The following is a 14,248-nucleotide window of genomic DNA, read 5'->3' on the forward strand; positions in this document are numbered from 1 at the left end:
TTACTCACACCTCCTAGCCCTACTCCCCCGTGACCTTCTGAACCTGTAAGCGAAACACAGATCAGAAATAAGAGGTCGGTTTGTTGGTTTCTTCACCGGATGTGTTGGAGTCAGTTTCATGGAGGGTTTGCTCTGGAAAGGACAAGACAGAAGGCCACAGGAGGTGTCCCTTCTCCCCCTCCCTCAAATCCAGGGACACCTTGAAAGTGCTTCTCACCTGCTGTAGTAGATCCAGCTGAGGCCACAGGTAAGAAGGAAACCAGCTCCCATCAGGGCGCCCCTAAGCAGGGTGAGGACCAGGGGCCAGGAGCCCTGATTCTCCCCAAAGTCTTGGGGGCAGAAAGAGGAGACACCTACAGGAGGAAGAGAGGAAGAAGGTAGAGGTGAGGTGTGAGTTCACACCTTAGCCCCGCTTACGGCCCCAGCTCTGAAAGAGAAGCATCTGGATGTCCCTGGTGGTTCAGTGGTTAAGACTCCACCTGCCAATGCAGGGGACACCCATTCCATCCCTGGTCCGGGAGGATCTCACTTGCTGCAAAGCAACTAAGCCCGTGTGCCACAACTACTGAGCCCACGCGCATAGAACCTGTGCTCCACAACTAGAGAACCCACCACAATAAGAAGCCCAAGCAAAGCAACCAGAGAAAGATCTTACACAGCAGTGAAAACCCAGCACAGCCAAAAAATAGAGAACAGGGGCATCATTGCTTCTACTCACCCAGTACAACTAGGTTTAAGGACACGAGGCTGGAGCCGTTCGGGTGCTGAGCTCTGCGGGTGACTTCTCCTCCATCCCCTAAGACCACCCAGGGCAGCTCTAGGACCCCAGGATCCAAAGGCTGGGAGGGGCTCAGGGTCAGGCTTCCCCGGGACCAGCTTACATTGGCGGGGGGGTTGCTGTCGATGACACAGACCAGGCGCAGGGACTGGCCGTCCCAGACTCTCAGGGAGGTGGCATTGCCCAGGATCTTGGGGACTGGGAAGACAGAGAGAGCAGGAAGTGCAGGGCTGAGAGGCCCTTCTCCCCTCTCTGTCCTCCCAGATATAGGACAGTGGCCCTGAGATTTCATCACAGGCAAGGGCAAGTAGGGGTGAAGGCCCCCCCACCCTGGAGGTCAGGGGCGGGGGCAGGAGAGGCAACTCAGTGAACCCAGGACAGGGGGATGGATGTTAGAAGAAGATGTTATCTCAACCTGGGAGATAATATCCAAGGAGGTGGCCTCTGATGTGTGACCACGTGCCAGGCATGGACACATGTGGGTCTGGCCACATGCAGGCCTGACACAGGTGATGAAGGAGAAGGGAGATGGAGGGAAGGAGGAGGGTCAGCTCTGGGCCTGCAGACACCCCTTCGTGGCCCCAGTTATGGCAGGCTGGACAAGGCACGACTAGAGGCTGACAGGCCAGAGGGGAGGCTGCTCCAAGTCCAGGTGAGAGAGAGAATGAGGGCCTGAGCTGAGGCTGTGGTCATGGAGGTGGAGAAGAGGAAGACGTGAGGCATTTTCAGGAAGACAAGCTTGCAAACTAAGTCTTGGGGAGGGTTGGGTGAGACACAGTCTAAAGGAATTTCTGAGATGTAGACTCTGATTACTCAGATCAGAGGCTCCCAACCAAGGGGAAGTGGAGGACACTCAGGACAGAGCTTTGTGAGGGGCTTCAGTGTGGAGGCTAGAAAACTCCAGGGTGAATGAACTTGACCTTGCCCTCCTGCAGAAATGGGCAGGAACCTGCTGTTAGTTAGTGTTAGTCACCCAGTCATGTCTGACTCTTTGAAACTCCATGGACGGTAGCCTGCCAGGCTCCTCTGTCCGTGGAAGTCTCAAGGTGAGAATACTGGAGTGGGTAGCCATTCCCTTCTCCAGAGGATCTTCCTGACCCAGGGATCGAACCTGGGTCTCCTGCATTGCAGGTGGATTCTTTACCATCTGAGCCACGAGGGAAGACCAGGAGCCTGGTACCCAGCTTGGGAATTCAGACTCCTGGCAGGTGGAGATGGCACAGTCAGGAAACTGACAGAGAATCAGGGAAAGGATGGCATGGGAAAGTGAGGGGTGAGGAGAGGTGGGAAGAGAGGGAACAAGGGGAAATGACAGCAAATAGTCACCTAGGAGTCCACAGTGGCCTAGAGAGAGTCCTGCCAGGGGACAGAGTGGGGGACAGGGGAGGGGAGACGCAGGAGCCGAGAGGGGATGAGTGGTGAGGGGCCTGATTCTGTTCAGTCTTCACAGCATCCCCCCATCTGACCTCCATGCTGCCCAGGGATCTCACACCTGTGCTGTTTTCCCAGAAGACCCGAATATCCAGGTTCTGCAGGGCGTCTGGAAGAGAAAGGAATAAAACTCCTGCTGCATTGTGATGGGGGGTCAGGAGTAAGGGGTGAGGCAGAAGTCTCCATCTTCACCCCAGCTTGTCTCCAAGAAGAGTCCCTGAGTATCCCACCCAGTACCCTTCATCTCCTTCCCCCGCATCCTCCAGGACCCAGGCTCTTGGCTCCCCACTCACAGGACACATTGAGCCTGATGGTCACGTATGTGCTCACACCAGCTCCAGGGAAGGACACACGACACGTGAGGTTGGTGCCGTGGTCCTGGGGCTGCAGGGTGAGGGTGAGCACTGAGGAGTGGGGACTCTCGGGGTGCAGGGAGGTGAGGGCGACCCCGGTCCAGGAGAAGGTGGGGGGCGTCCCCCTCTCACAGGCCCATGGCACCGCACAGGTGAGGTTGGTGGGGCGGCCGGATGCTAGGGTCCCCTGGACGTGGATGTCAGGTGTGTCTGTCAGAGCTGGAGAGGCGGAGACGCAGACCCAGGACCGGAGGGGGGACCCCTGTGTGCCCCTCAGAGCAGTTGTTCCCCAGCATCCTGTACCTCTGGGTCCCTCCCAGGATGAGAAGACAGGGTTCCCCTCCCACCCTGCCCTGGGGACCCTCAGGACCCCTGTATGTATGCCCTCCACTTGGCCCCATCCTTACCCGTCACATGGACCGAGAGCAGATGCCATTTATAATTATATTTCACAGTAGGCCCTCTCTCCAACCTAAAGAAGTATACTCCTGTGTCCCTCCTCTGGGCCTCTCTGATGTCCAGGGAGCAGTCTTTGGTCCGGGGGTCTCCAAGGAGGAGGAATCGGCCCTGGGTCTCGCTGAGCACTGCATGCGCTGGGTTGTTTGTGGCCACCACCGAGGATCTCCATCGGTATCCACCCCTTCTAGGAACCAGTAGCCATGAGCTGCGTCGGAGTCTTTCCAGTCTTCCCTGGGATAGTAGATGGAGCAGGGCACGCGGATACACAAGCCCTCCTGCACCGACCCGGACGGCTGCACGTCCAGCCAGTATCTCGAATTATAAGCCAGGGACCCTGCGGGGAATTGAGGATCAGCCGAGCCCCCGCCCCGCGACCCCTGCCCCGCCGTCCACTCACCCGCCCACAGCAGCGGCAGCAGCAGTGGCTGCATGTCTGAGCCAGAGGGTGTCTGGGCGTCCTTGTGTGAAAAGAGAAGGGAAGGGAGAGGGAGGTAGGGCTGCGGGGAGACCCGTGGGAAGCTGGGGAGGAGCAAGAAACTGTTCACAGAAGAGGAACTTCAGAGCCGGAGCTCCTCCCCCTCCACACACAGCAGACAGGACATCCCTGGTCCCAGAGACCCCGGAGACCTGCCCAGAGAGGAGCAGACAAGCAGGGGCCCCATGTCCTGACCCCCATCTGGGGCTCGTCCCTCCAGCACCAGAGCTCGGACCTGTGAGGGCACGGAGGGCTGGGACTCAGGCGGCCTCCTAAGGTTCTTCCATCCGAGCTCTGCTGTCTACACCAGGGCACTGCTCAACTCCACTCTTGACCTGGAGAGTCACAGCCTCACGGAGACCCTTGGGTGGTCATTCCTGTGAGATGCAGGGCTCTTTACAGTCTGTGGGAGTGTCTGGAGCAGAAGACAAGAAGGGGCTCCTGGGTGGAGTGAAGGCAGCAGCCAGCCACCCATTCACGCATCCCCCCAGCAGTGAGCGTCTCTGGGTGGTGACCTGGAGACCAGAAGGGATACGACTCACCTGGTCCCGGCTGGAGAGATGCCCCCTACCCGGGGCCCTCACTTTCTCCCCCGACACACAGCACTGCTCTGAGACGTGTCACAGGTGATATTGCTGTGTGTCCCAGCAGCATTTTGGGAAGTTTTTTTTTTTATTTTAATGAGTACCTGCCTTCTGAGAAATCTGTATGTAGGTCAACAAGCAACAGTTAGGACCTGAAATGGAAAAAGGGACTGGTTCCGAATTGGGAAAGGAGTACATCAAGGCTGTATATTGTCACCCTGCTTATTTACCTTCTATGCAGAGTACATCATTCAAACGAAATGCCAGGCTGGATGAAGCATGGAGCTGGAATCAAGATTGCTGGGAAAAATATCAATAACCTCAAATATGCAGATGACACTACCTTTATGGCAGAAATCGAAGAGGAACTAAAGAGATTGTTGATGAAAGTGAAAGAGGAGAGTGAAAAAGCTGACTTAAAACTCAACATTCAAAAAACTGAGATCATGGCATCTGGTCCCATCACTTCTCAGCAAATAGATGGGGAAACAATGGGAACAGTGAGAGACTTTGTTTTCTTGGGCTCCAAAATTAATTCAGATGGTGACTGCAGCCATGAAATTAAAAGACACTTGACCCTTGGAAGAAAAGCTATGGCCAACCTAGACAGCATATTAAATAGCAGAGACATTACTTTGCTGACAAAGGTCCATCTAGTCAAAGCTATGGTTTTTCCAGTAGTCATGTATGGATGTGAGAGTTGGACCATAAAGAAATCTGAGCACCAAAGAATTCATGCTTTTGAACTGTGGTGTTAGAGAAAACGTGTTGAGGTGTAGAGAGTCCCTTGTACTTCAAAGAGATCAATCCAGTCAATCGTAAAGGAAATCAGTCCTGAATATTCATTGGAAGGACTGATGCTGAAGCTGAAGCTACAATACTTTGGCCACCTGATGCAAAGAACTGACTCACAGGAAGAGATCCTGATGCTGGGAAAAATTGAGGGCAGGAGGAGAAGGGGACAACAGAGGATGAGGTGGTTGGATGGCATCACCGACTCAATGGACATGAGTCTGAGCAAGCTCCGGGACTTGATGATGGACAGGGAAGCCTGGTGTGCTGCAGTCCATGGGATTGCAAAGAGCTCAAATGACTTAGCAATTGAATTGAACTGATGGTTTTATTTTTTAATCCAGTGATAAAGAAAGATAACTGTTTTGAAGATGAAAACGTCGAAACTCTAAATACCAAATCCAGATTCCTTTTTCCTCACATCTCCTGGCGACCACAGTTTTATTTTCTATCTCTAGGAATTTGACTACATCAGGTACCTCGTGTAAGCGGAATCATATATGGTTATCCAACTTACATAATTTCCTTAGTTCATCCGTGTGCTAGCATGTATCAGAAATTCCTTCGCTTTTCAGGCTGAGTAACATTCCATGATTTTGTCTGTCTGTTCAACTGTTGATGGGCACTTGGGTCACTTACATCACTTGGCTATTGTGAACATGCCAGTATCTCTGAGACCTATGTGCAAATGTCTCTGAGAGCCCCTGATCCCAGTTCTCTTTGATGGATATCAGAAGTAAAATTAATGAATCAGATGTTCATTCCATTTTTAATTTTTGAGGAGTACTGTTCCCTTATCATTCCACCAACCCACACCCCCTTTTCCTTTTATCTCATCTGTGATCATCTTATCTTAACTATACATTTGAAGGTCTCTGTCTTGGAGCCCTCTCCTGATCTCCAGACATTCCTGTCCAGCTCACTCCCTGGCATCACAGGTGCATATCAAGGGGCTTCTCAGAAAAAAAACATTGCATTTCGAATCCCTACTCTCTGAAGTCTTATACAGTCCATGGAATTCTCCAGGCCAGAATACTGGAGTGGGTAGCCTTCCCCTTCTCCAGGGGATCTTCCCAACCCAGGGATCGAACCCAGGTCTCCCGCATTGCAGGCAGATTCTTTACCAGCTGAGCCACAAAGGAAGTCCAAGAATACTGGAATGGGTAGCCTATCCCTTCTCCAGCGGATCTTCCCGACCCAGGAATCGAGCCAGGGTCTTCTGCATTGCAGGTGGATTTTTTTACCAACTGAGCTACCAGGGAAGCCCCTGAATCCCTCCACATAACACAATTCCACCTGCCCAGTTGTTCAGGAGAAACATTTCAACATCATCTTCACTCCTCTTTTTCCCTCACTTACCACCACTAAAATATTTACCTCCACTAAAAAATTTCAGGTACTTCCCTGGTGGTCCAGTGGCTAAGACTCCCTGCTCCCTAGGCAGGAGGCCTGGTTCAATACCCCAGTCAGGGAACTAGATCCCACAGGCTGTAACTAAGAGTCACATGCTGTCACTGAAGATCCCACACGCTGCAACTAAGATCTGGCTGGGCAAATAAATAAATAAGCATGGTAAAATAAAAAAGAAATTAGCTTGACTTTCACAACAGATCCAAATATACCCTCCCTGTCTACACGGCCTCCTTGGTCCATCGCAGCATCACCTTCTGCCTGGAGTACCCAGCAGTCTTGTCACTTCTCTTTTTTGCTGCCCTGGATCCTCTCTGGCTAATTCTGAGCTAAATAGCCATTCAGATCCTGCACCTTTCCTTGTGTGATTTTCCTCCAAACATGTGTGATTAGCTGATGCGCTCTAATTTTATTCATAATATATTTTAAAAACTTCTTGTCCACATAATGACAACACCATGAAGACGGAAGTGTTCCTCATTCCTTTTGCTTTATTTCAGTAAAATACTCATAAAATAAAAATCATTTTTAACATTGTATACAGTACACTTCAGGGCTTCCCAGGTAGCTCAATGGTAAAGAATCTGCCTGCCAAGCAGGAAACTCAGGTTCAGTTTCTGGGTGGGGACGATCCCCTGGAGAAGGACATGGCAACCCACTGCAGCATTCTTGCCTGGGGAAAACCCATGGGCTGAGGAGCCTGGCGGGCTACAATCCATGGCATTGAAGAAAATGGACATGACTCAGCAACTAAATAACCATGTGTTACGCCTGAGTGGCAGTTAAGTACATCACCTTGTTAGTGAAACCATCACCACTGTCCATTTCCAGAATGCTTTCATCATCCCAGACAGAAACTCTGGGTGGAGAGTCAGCAGGGCAGAGCCCGCCAGGACTTAGAATCCAGCCTTCGGTGTGGGCCGCTCCATCCCCTGCGTGGGGAGGAAACAGAGCTGCTCCGACTGTGCGGGCAGTGGACGGAACCGTCTCTGGTGAGTCCTCTGACCCGAGGGCCGTGCTTCCCAGCGAGAGGAAGCAGGAGATGCATGGGTTCAGCGACTCAGGGAAGAGATGAGGCTGCTGGAAGGACCAGGGTCAGGACCGGGAGGAGATGGGCTTCAAGATGAGCTGTGCTTAGGGGGAAAGTCGGGGAGCCTTTAGTAATTTGCTGGATCCATAGAAGGGGGCGGGGATTAAAGGCGGGCAATTTCGCCTAACACCCTGGCCCGCCTTGCCCTCTCACCCCTCACCCACCTTGCGCCCCATCCCCTTCTGGCCTTCAGATGGGGGCTGTCATCGACGGGACAAGAAACCCAGTAGAGCAACGGGTTTGAGAAGGAAAATGGCAGCTGAGTTTTGGCCGCCCCGAATGTAGCAATCCCAGGAGCCATCCCAGCGGAGGTGTGCACTGGGATGTTGGTGGTGAGATGCCCCATCACTCACCTGAGGGGTTAAAGGGGGGGTTTCCTTTGCCCCTGACACGCCCCCTGCTGGCCTGGCTGAAGTCCTTGTGCAGCACCTCACTCTGCAGGACAGACCAGGCTCTTGGCAGTCTTTTCCGATTGGGATTCAACCGGGATGCGGACTCACCCCCCGCCCCCCAGCCGTGGTTCAGGGACAGAAGGGGTGGGACAGGGCGGTTGGCCCCACAGCAGGGACCTCTATCCCTGACAGTGGGCTGGGGGGGCGGGGGTGTGAAGCCGGTCCCCAAGCGGAATCCCCAGGTGCCCCTGCCCACCCTCCTTCCCCTCAGCCTCCTGCCCTCCCCTCAGCCTCCTCTCCCGGGGCAGTACTCACAGGAGGCCCAGGAGACAGAGGAGGAGGAGCAGGGTCTTGACAGCCGCTTCCCAGATGGCTACCAGGACCGCCTCTGCCGGGCGCTCTGACCGCCCTGCGGGAGAGTGGACGAAGCCCCGTCACCCGCTGGTCCTCAGCCTTGTCCTCCCGCTCCCAGGTGGACTGCGGTCCCTGGCCTTCCAGGCTCCCCTCACTCACCGGATGGAGGACCCCACGTGCCCGCATCCCCCCACCCCGCCACCTGCCCTCCCAGCAGTTGTCGTCGGGGGCACTCGTTTGCCTGTGGGCGGGGGTGGGCCTCCGCGGGCAGCCCCCGGACACCCACTCTGCAGCGAGAGCCTCAGGGAGACGTGCTGGGAGCCGAGGGCGTGCTGAGCTCGGCAGGTGAACTCCCCTTCGTCTCCTGTGAGCACCCGCGGCAGCTCCAGCATCTCTGGGTGGCTGGGCTGCGAGGCGCTGAGGGTCAGGCTCCCCCGGGCCCAGCTGATCCTGGCGGGGGGGTTGCTGTCAACGACGCAGACCAGGCGCAGGGACTGGCCCTCCGAGACTGAAAGAGAGGATCCGTTCTCCTGGGCTTTGGATGCTAGAGAAAAGGAGACCGAGAGTCAGAGACCCAGAGACTGGGAGGAAGAGGAAGATATACTTGGAAGCCGGCTGAGAGGGAGCAGCCCACAGACAGTGACTGGGAGAATCACAGACTCTGTGAGAGGGATCCAGAGAGACAGAGTGAGCGTGGTCCCTCAGCACCGCTGTGTGCTCAGTCGGCGCTGATGGGCTCTGCCTGGTGGATCCAGTCCCCACGAAGCAAACAGGGAGGCTCTTGGCCTACACAGGACACCTCTAAGTGCTGTCAGCCCTGCCGTTAATTCCACATGCCCTTCATTTAGAACCCACATTGACTCTGAAAACTCTTATCCCTTATTCATGGTTTCACTTGACACCAATTTACTGATTTAACAAGCTGTCTCCAAGTAGGCTCAGGCTTCCCTGGTGGCTCAGTGGTAAAGAACCTGCCTGCCAGTGCAGGAGATGTGGTTTCAATCCCTGGGTTGGGAAGATCCCCTGGAGGAGGAAATGGCAACCCACTCAAGTATTCTTTCCTGGAGAATCCCATGGACAGTGGAGCCTGGTGGGCTTAAAGTCCATGGGGTCACAAAAGACTTAAGACATGACTTAGCGATAGGAACTAAACAAGGAGGCTCACTCTTAGAAACAGTCTGGTGAGGAACTTGGGCCCAGGAACAGGGGCTCACAACACCACCTATTACTTATGGTGGCAGTGACTCTGGGTGGCAAGAGCCCCTGGGTATGGCAATGTGAATGCTACTGTCAGCTCCAGGAGGGCGTCCTGGAGAAGGTAACATCTGCAGTCAAGTGTAACAAGGAAAGCAGGGACGGCAAGATGATGATGAAGGGTTGGAAGGGCATTAAGGGAAGGAGGAACAGAGCTTGCAAAGATGACCAAGGCCTGTGCATATCGGGGAAAAGCACATAGACTTGCAAGGCTGGAGGGAAGGGGTTGGGGTGGGTGTGGGGGGGCTTTCAGAAATGAGGCCACAGGACGAATAGTGGCATTTGTTTTTTTAAACTCAAAGTGGGAGAAGCAAATGTGATTGATAAATGTAGCTGCGGGTATGCACACATGCTAAGTCACTTCAGTCGTGTCCAACTCTTTGTGACTCTATGGATTAGCCAACCAGGTTCCTCTCTCCATGGGATTCTCCAGGCAAGAATACTGGAGTGGGTTGCCATACTCTCCTCCAGGGGTCTTCCCAATCCAGGGATTGATCCCAGGTCTCCCATATTGTAGGCAGATTCCTTGCCATCTGAGCCACCAGGGAAGCCCAAGAATACTGGAGTGGGTTGCCATACTCTCCTCCAGGGGTCTTCCCAATCCAGGGATTGATCCCAGGTCTCCCATATTGCAGGCAGATTCCTTGCCATCTGAGCCACCAGGGAAGCCCAAGAATACTGGAGTGGGTAGCCTGTCCGTCTAAGCACTGTGAAAATCACTGTGTATGTATGCTCAGTCGCTCAGTCATGTTGGACTCTTTGCGACCCCATGGACTGTAGCCTGCCAGGTTCCTCTGTCCATGGAGATTCTCTAGGCGAGAATACTGGAGTGGGTTGGCATTCCCTCCTCCAGGGCATCTTCCCAACCCAGGGATCGAACCCAGGCCTTCCACATTGCAGGTGGACTCTTTACCATCTGAGCCACCAGAGAAGCCCACTATATTTAATATCCCATGATAAAGCATAATGGAAAGAATATAAAAGAATATTACAATAGTTACAAGATAACTCGTGCAGTGTTTCAGTTAGTAGAATAAAAGGAACACCACAATTTCCCACTGATAGATGCACAGGAACTCAGAATTCATCTATGCACTGGAGCATTCCACAGTCCTGAAGAAGAATAGGGATGTCTGAACTACTGCTATCAAAGGATGCCTAAGATGCTTTAGGCAAGCAAACCAAGGCTCAGAGCAGCTCATGGACACAGGTAACTTCCCACGAGGGGACTGGGTGTCTGAAGACAGACTCTGCTGAACATTTTGAATTTTTGATTCTGTGAAATACATATGACAAGCCTAGACAGCATATTAAAAAGCAGAGACATAACTTTGCTGACAAAGGTCCATATAGTCAAAGCTATGGTGTCTCCACAAGTCATGTACAGATGTGAGAGTTGGACCATAAAGAAGGCTGAGCACTGAAGAATTGATGCTTTCGAACTGTGGTGCTGGAGAAGACTCTTGAGAATCCTTTAGACTGCAAGGAGATCAAACCAGTCAATCCTAAAGGAAACCAACACTGAGTATTCATTGGAAGGACTGATGCTGAAGCTGAAGCTCCAATACTTTTGCCACCTGATGCGAAGAGCCGAGTCAATGGAAAAGACCTGGGAATGACTGAAGGCAGCAGGAGAAGGGGGCGACAGAGGATGAGATGGTTGGATGGCATCACTGACTCAATAGACATGAGTTTGCGAAAACTCCAGGAAATAGTGAAGGACAGGGAAGCCTGGCGTGGTGCAGTTCTTAGGGTTGCAAAGAGTTGGACATGACTGAGTGACAGAACAACAATACATAACCTGTCAAAATAGACGTAAATTACAAACTATTGGGAGAGGACTCCCCTGGTGGTCCAGCAGTAAAGAATCCACCTGCCAATGCAGGAAACATGAGTTTGATACCTGGTCTGGGAGGATCCCACACGCTACAGGGCAACTAAGCCCGTGTGCTACAACTACTGAGCCTGTGCTCTAGAGCCCAGGAGCCACAACTACTGAGCCCACACACCGCAACTACTGCAGCCTGCACACCTAGAATCCGTGCTCTGCAACAAGAGAAGCCACCGCAGTGAGAACCCCTACAGCGAAAGCAGAGTGTAGCCCCTGCTTGCCACAACTAGAGAAAAGCCTGTGCAGCAATGAAGACCCAGTGCAGCCAAAAATAAAATGTTAAATGTAAAACTATTTAAATAAAAAATGTTTTTAAATGTAAAACTATTGGGAGGAAATAAACAGCAGAGCTGAAGGAGTCAGGTCGTCGGTGGTGAGCGGCTTTGAGGGGTGGGCTCTGCCCTGTGGATGTCGCCCTGCTCTTGGGGAGCGGAGGAGGAAGTGAACAAGTCCCAGGGGAGTGAGGGGAGGTGGGGACAGCTGGGCACAGCGGCCATGGGGGCAGAGGACGGGCAGGGACCACTGGGTTCACCCACTAGGGGGCTCTGGTCACTGGGGTGGGTCCAGAGTGAGTCAGGGACCAGCAGAGACCAGCCCAGCCCTGAGCCGGAAGCAGCCTCGCTCCCGACAGCTCAGGAGGGGACCTCCTTCCTACCTGTGCTGTTTCCTTGGAAGACAGTCACAGTCAAGTTCTGTGGAGGGTCTGGGACAGAGAGACATGGTGGATCCACGTCACTGGCGAGGCCTTGGTGGATCTGGGCCCAGTGTCCCCAGGAGCTGCAGAAACGGGGAAAGGGTGGGGGTGGGGGCGGGCGTCCTCCTGACCCCCTCCCAGCCTGGATTCCAGAACCCAGTGTCTGAGGCCCTGGTGCCCCCTTCCCCTCTGCCCTCCGGCCCCATCAGGGACCCGGGCGTCCTGGTCCAGCTCTCACAGGACACGTTGAGGCGGACGACCGTCGCTGTGGTCACTTCAGCTCCAGGAAAGGTCACCTGACAGGTGAGCTTGGTGCCGTGGTCCTGGGGCCGGGGAGTCAGGGTGAGCACCGATGAGAGGGCTGTTGTGACAACCTGGGAAGAGACGGTGGCCCCCTTCCAGGAGAAGATGGGGGGCGTGCCCCGCTTACAGGCCCAGGGCACAGAGCAGGTCAGGTTCCCGGGGTGGCCGGACACCAGGGTCCCCGAAATGAGGATGGCAGGTGTGTGGGTGAGGGCTGGTGAGAGGAGGGGGGAGACAGGGGATCAGGAGGAGGGTTTGGGGTGTGGCCCCCGAGAAGCCTCAGGCTTCAGTCCAGCCTCTCCCCCTGGGCTGCCACTTTACCCCAGACGCCCTCCCAGGAGGGGCTCCCATCCCAGCCCTGCCCTGGAACCCTCCCTGCGACCTCTCCTGGACCTCCCCCCACAGCCCGCCTTACCTGTCACATGCAAGGAGAGCTGGTTAGACATATAATTGTTTTTCACACTTCCTCGTTCCATCCGAAAAAAGTATGAACCATTGTCCCTCCTCCTGGCGTCTCTGATCTCCAAGGAGCAGTTGTAGGCCCGGGTATCCCCGAGGAGATGGAATCGTCCCTGGGTCTCCTCCTGTACTTCTCTGTCTGGGTTGTTTGTGGCCACAGGAGCATCCTTGGATGTTGCAGCCCCTTCCCGAAACCAGTAGCCCAGAGTTGAGGTAAAGATGGCCCAGACATCCCAGGGGTAGGAGAAGGAGCAGGGCACGTGGACACACAGGCCCTCCTCCACCGTCACCAGCTCCGGCACCTGCAGCTTGTAATTCTCCCCAGGCCCCATCTGGCCCTCGGCTCCCTCCCTCCGCCAGAGCAGGGCCACCAGCAGCGGCAGTAGCAGCATGTCTGTAGTCGGCGGTGGCAGATTCCCTCAGGGCAAGCCTCTTTCTTAAGGTTCATTTCGCAGGAAATGGAAGTGGAAGTTGCGAGATCTAGAGGAGGCACCAGCAGGAAGACGAGGGTGAGGTCAGAAGAAACCTCTGTTGGAGGAGGAACTTCACACCAGAGAACGCTGGCAGCGGAAGAGCCCTGAGGGATCCACCACCCACCCACCACCTCATGTCCACTCCTGGGGACACTGGGCCAAGGAAGGTGAGAGACTTGCACAGAGTCACATCCCGTGCTGGGCCAGAGCCCCACCTCCCGCCTCCCTGTCAATGCCCTTCCCCTCGGGGATCATTTTCTGCAAAAAGACAGAGTCCCTTCTGGCCAGACCCCCTGAGTCACAGCTTGTAGGTGTTTGTGAAGATCGGTCCAGCCAGGGTGGGACCTAAGAACATGGGAGGTGGGGGGCGAGGAGGTCAACTGTGCACCCTCCCTCAGTGTCACACACCCTTGAAGCACCGTCCAGTGGAGAGCCAGCAAGTGTCCCAGCATTTGGAGCTCCCTGTGAAGAGGAATTGTAATTCGGTGAATATTTGTTTTATGGATTTTGAGGCTCCATTTGTAGATGCATACATGTTTAGAATTTTATATTTGAAGGGAAGAGTGAATTAAACCTTTGCTCTTTATGAAGTGCTCCTTCTTAATGCCTTTGGCATCAAAAACTCACCCAGGGAATTCCTTGGTGGTCCAGTGGTTAGGACTATCACTGCCCAGGACTAGGGTTCAATCCCTGGTTGGGAAACTAAGATCCCTGCAAGCTGCACAGCACGGCTAAAACAAAACAAACGAACCAACGACAACAGCAAAAAGCCTTCTCCATTTTATGTTGGGATAACAACATCAGCTTCTCATGCTTAGTACTTGCACCATGTATCTTCTGACATCTCGTTTCAAACTTTCTGAATCCATAAGTTCTAGTAATGTTTCCTGTAAATATGGGGAGACAGATTACCTTCATTTGTCCTGTCCTGCATTCCTCGAAAAGCACAGAGAGGTACTCTGCATGCTCCTGAGAGGAGAGAGCAAGGTGAACTTGACACACCAAGCCTTTCTCCTCACCCGCCAGCAGGGAGCTGGGCGGGGCATCAGGAACCTA

General features: G+C 53.9%; 2 protein-coding genes across 5 annotated transcripts; both read right to left on the reverse strand.

The window, feature by feature from the left end:
- On the reverse strand, window positions 1-3,452 carry LOC133229456 (sialic acid-binding Ig-like lectin 14). Its single transcript, XM_061385825.1, has 6 exons — window positions 3,419-3,452; window positions 2,503-2,781; window positions 2,271-2,318; window positions 719-976; window positions 218-353; window positions 1-43 (listed from the first exon to the last, which is right to left on the reverse strand). The coding sequence occupies exons 1-6, from the start codon at window positions 3,450-3,452 to the stop codon at window positions 1-3; spliced, it is 798 nt and encodes a 265-aa protein (XP_061241809.1).
- Window positions 3,453-6,753: 3,301 nt separating this feature from the next.
- On the reverse strand, window positions 6,754-13,384 carry LOC133229697 (sialic acid-binding Ig-like lectin 8). Of its 4 annotated transcripts, none has more exons than XM_061386408.1 (7): window positions 12,676-13,384; window positions 12,196-12,474; window positions 11,919-11,966; window positions 8,278-8,662; window positions 8,080-8,173; window positions 7,726-7,807; window positions 6,754-7,415 (listed from the first exon to the last, which is right to left on the reverse strand). In XM_061386408.1, the coding sequence occupies exons 1-7, from the start codon at window positions 13,109-13,111 to the stop codon at window positions 7,378-7,380; spliced, it is 1,362 nt and encodes a 453-aa protein (XP_061242392.1). In that variant the 5' UTR covers window positions 13,112-13,384; the 3' UTR covers window positions 6,754-7,377. The 4 variants fall into 4 exon arrangements, with proteins under 4 accessions (XP_061242392.1, XP_061242391.1, XP_061242393.1 ...); XM_061386407.1 differs by having other exon boundaries at window positions 6,754-7,410; window positions 12,676-13,382; XM_061386409.1 differs by having other exon boundaries at window positions 6,754-7,410; window positions 8,405-8,662; window positions 12,676-13,374.
- Window positions 13,385-14,248: the final 864 nt, after the last annotated feature.

Source organism: Bos javanicus, chromosome 18 (assembly GCF_032452875.1).
Source record: "Bos javanicus breed banteng chromosome 18, ARS-OSU_banteng_1.0, whole genome shotgun sequence".
NCBI lineage: Eukaryota > Metazoa > Chordata > Mammalia > Artiodactyla > Bovidae > Bos > Bos javanicus.

Excerpts from the sequence above, each read along its gene's own strand:
- LOC133229456 (XM_061385825.1), bottom strand. The coding sequence starts at position 3,452 with ATGCAGCCACTGCTGCTGCCGCTGCTGTGGGCGG. Across the intron at positions 2,782-3,418 it reads GCTGCCGCTGCTGTGGGCGG|CTCTGACAGACACACCTGAC; the intron begins GTGAGTGGACGG and ends CCGCCTCTCCAG. Across the intron at positions 44-217 it reads AGCTGGATCTACTACAGCAG|GTTCAGAAGGTCACGGGGGA; the intron begins GTGAGAAGCACT and ends TTTCGCTTACAG.
- LOC133229697 (XM_061386407.1), bottom strand. The coding sequence starts at position 13,111 with ATGCTGCTACTGCCGCTGCTGGTGGCCCTGCTCTGGCGGAGGGAGGGA. Across the intron at positions 8,663-11,918 it reads CTTCCAAGGAAACAGCACAG|CATCCAAAGCCCAGGAGAAC; the intron begins GTAGGAAGGAGG and ends CCTTTTCTCTAG. Across the intron at positions 7,411-7,725 it reads CCCCCCCTTTAACCCCTCAG|CTCATCTTGAAGCCCATCTC; the intron begins GTGAGTGATGGG and ends CCCTAAGCACAG.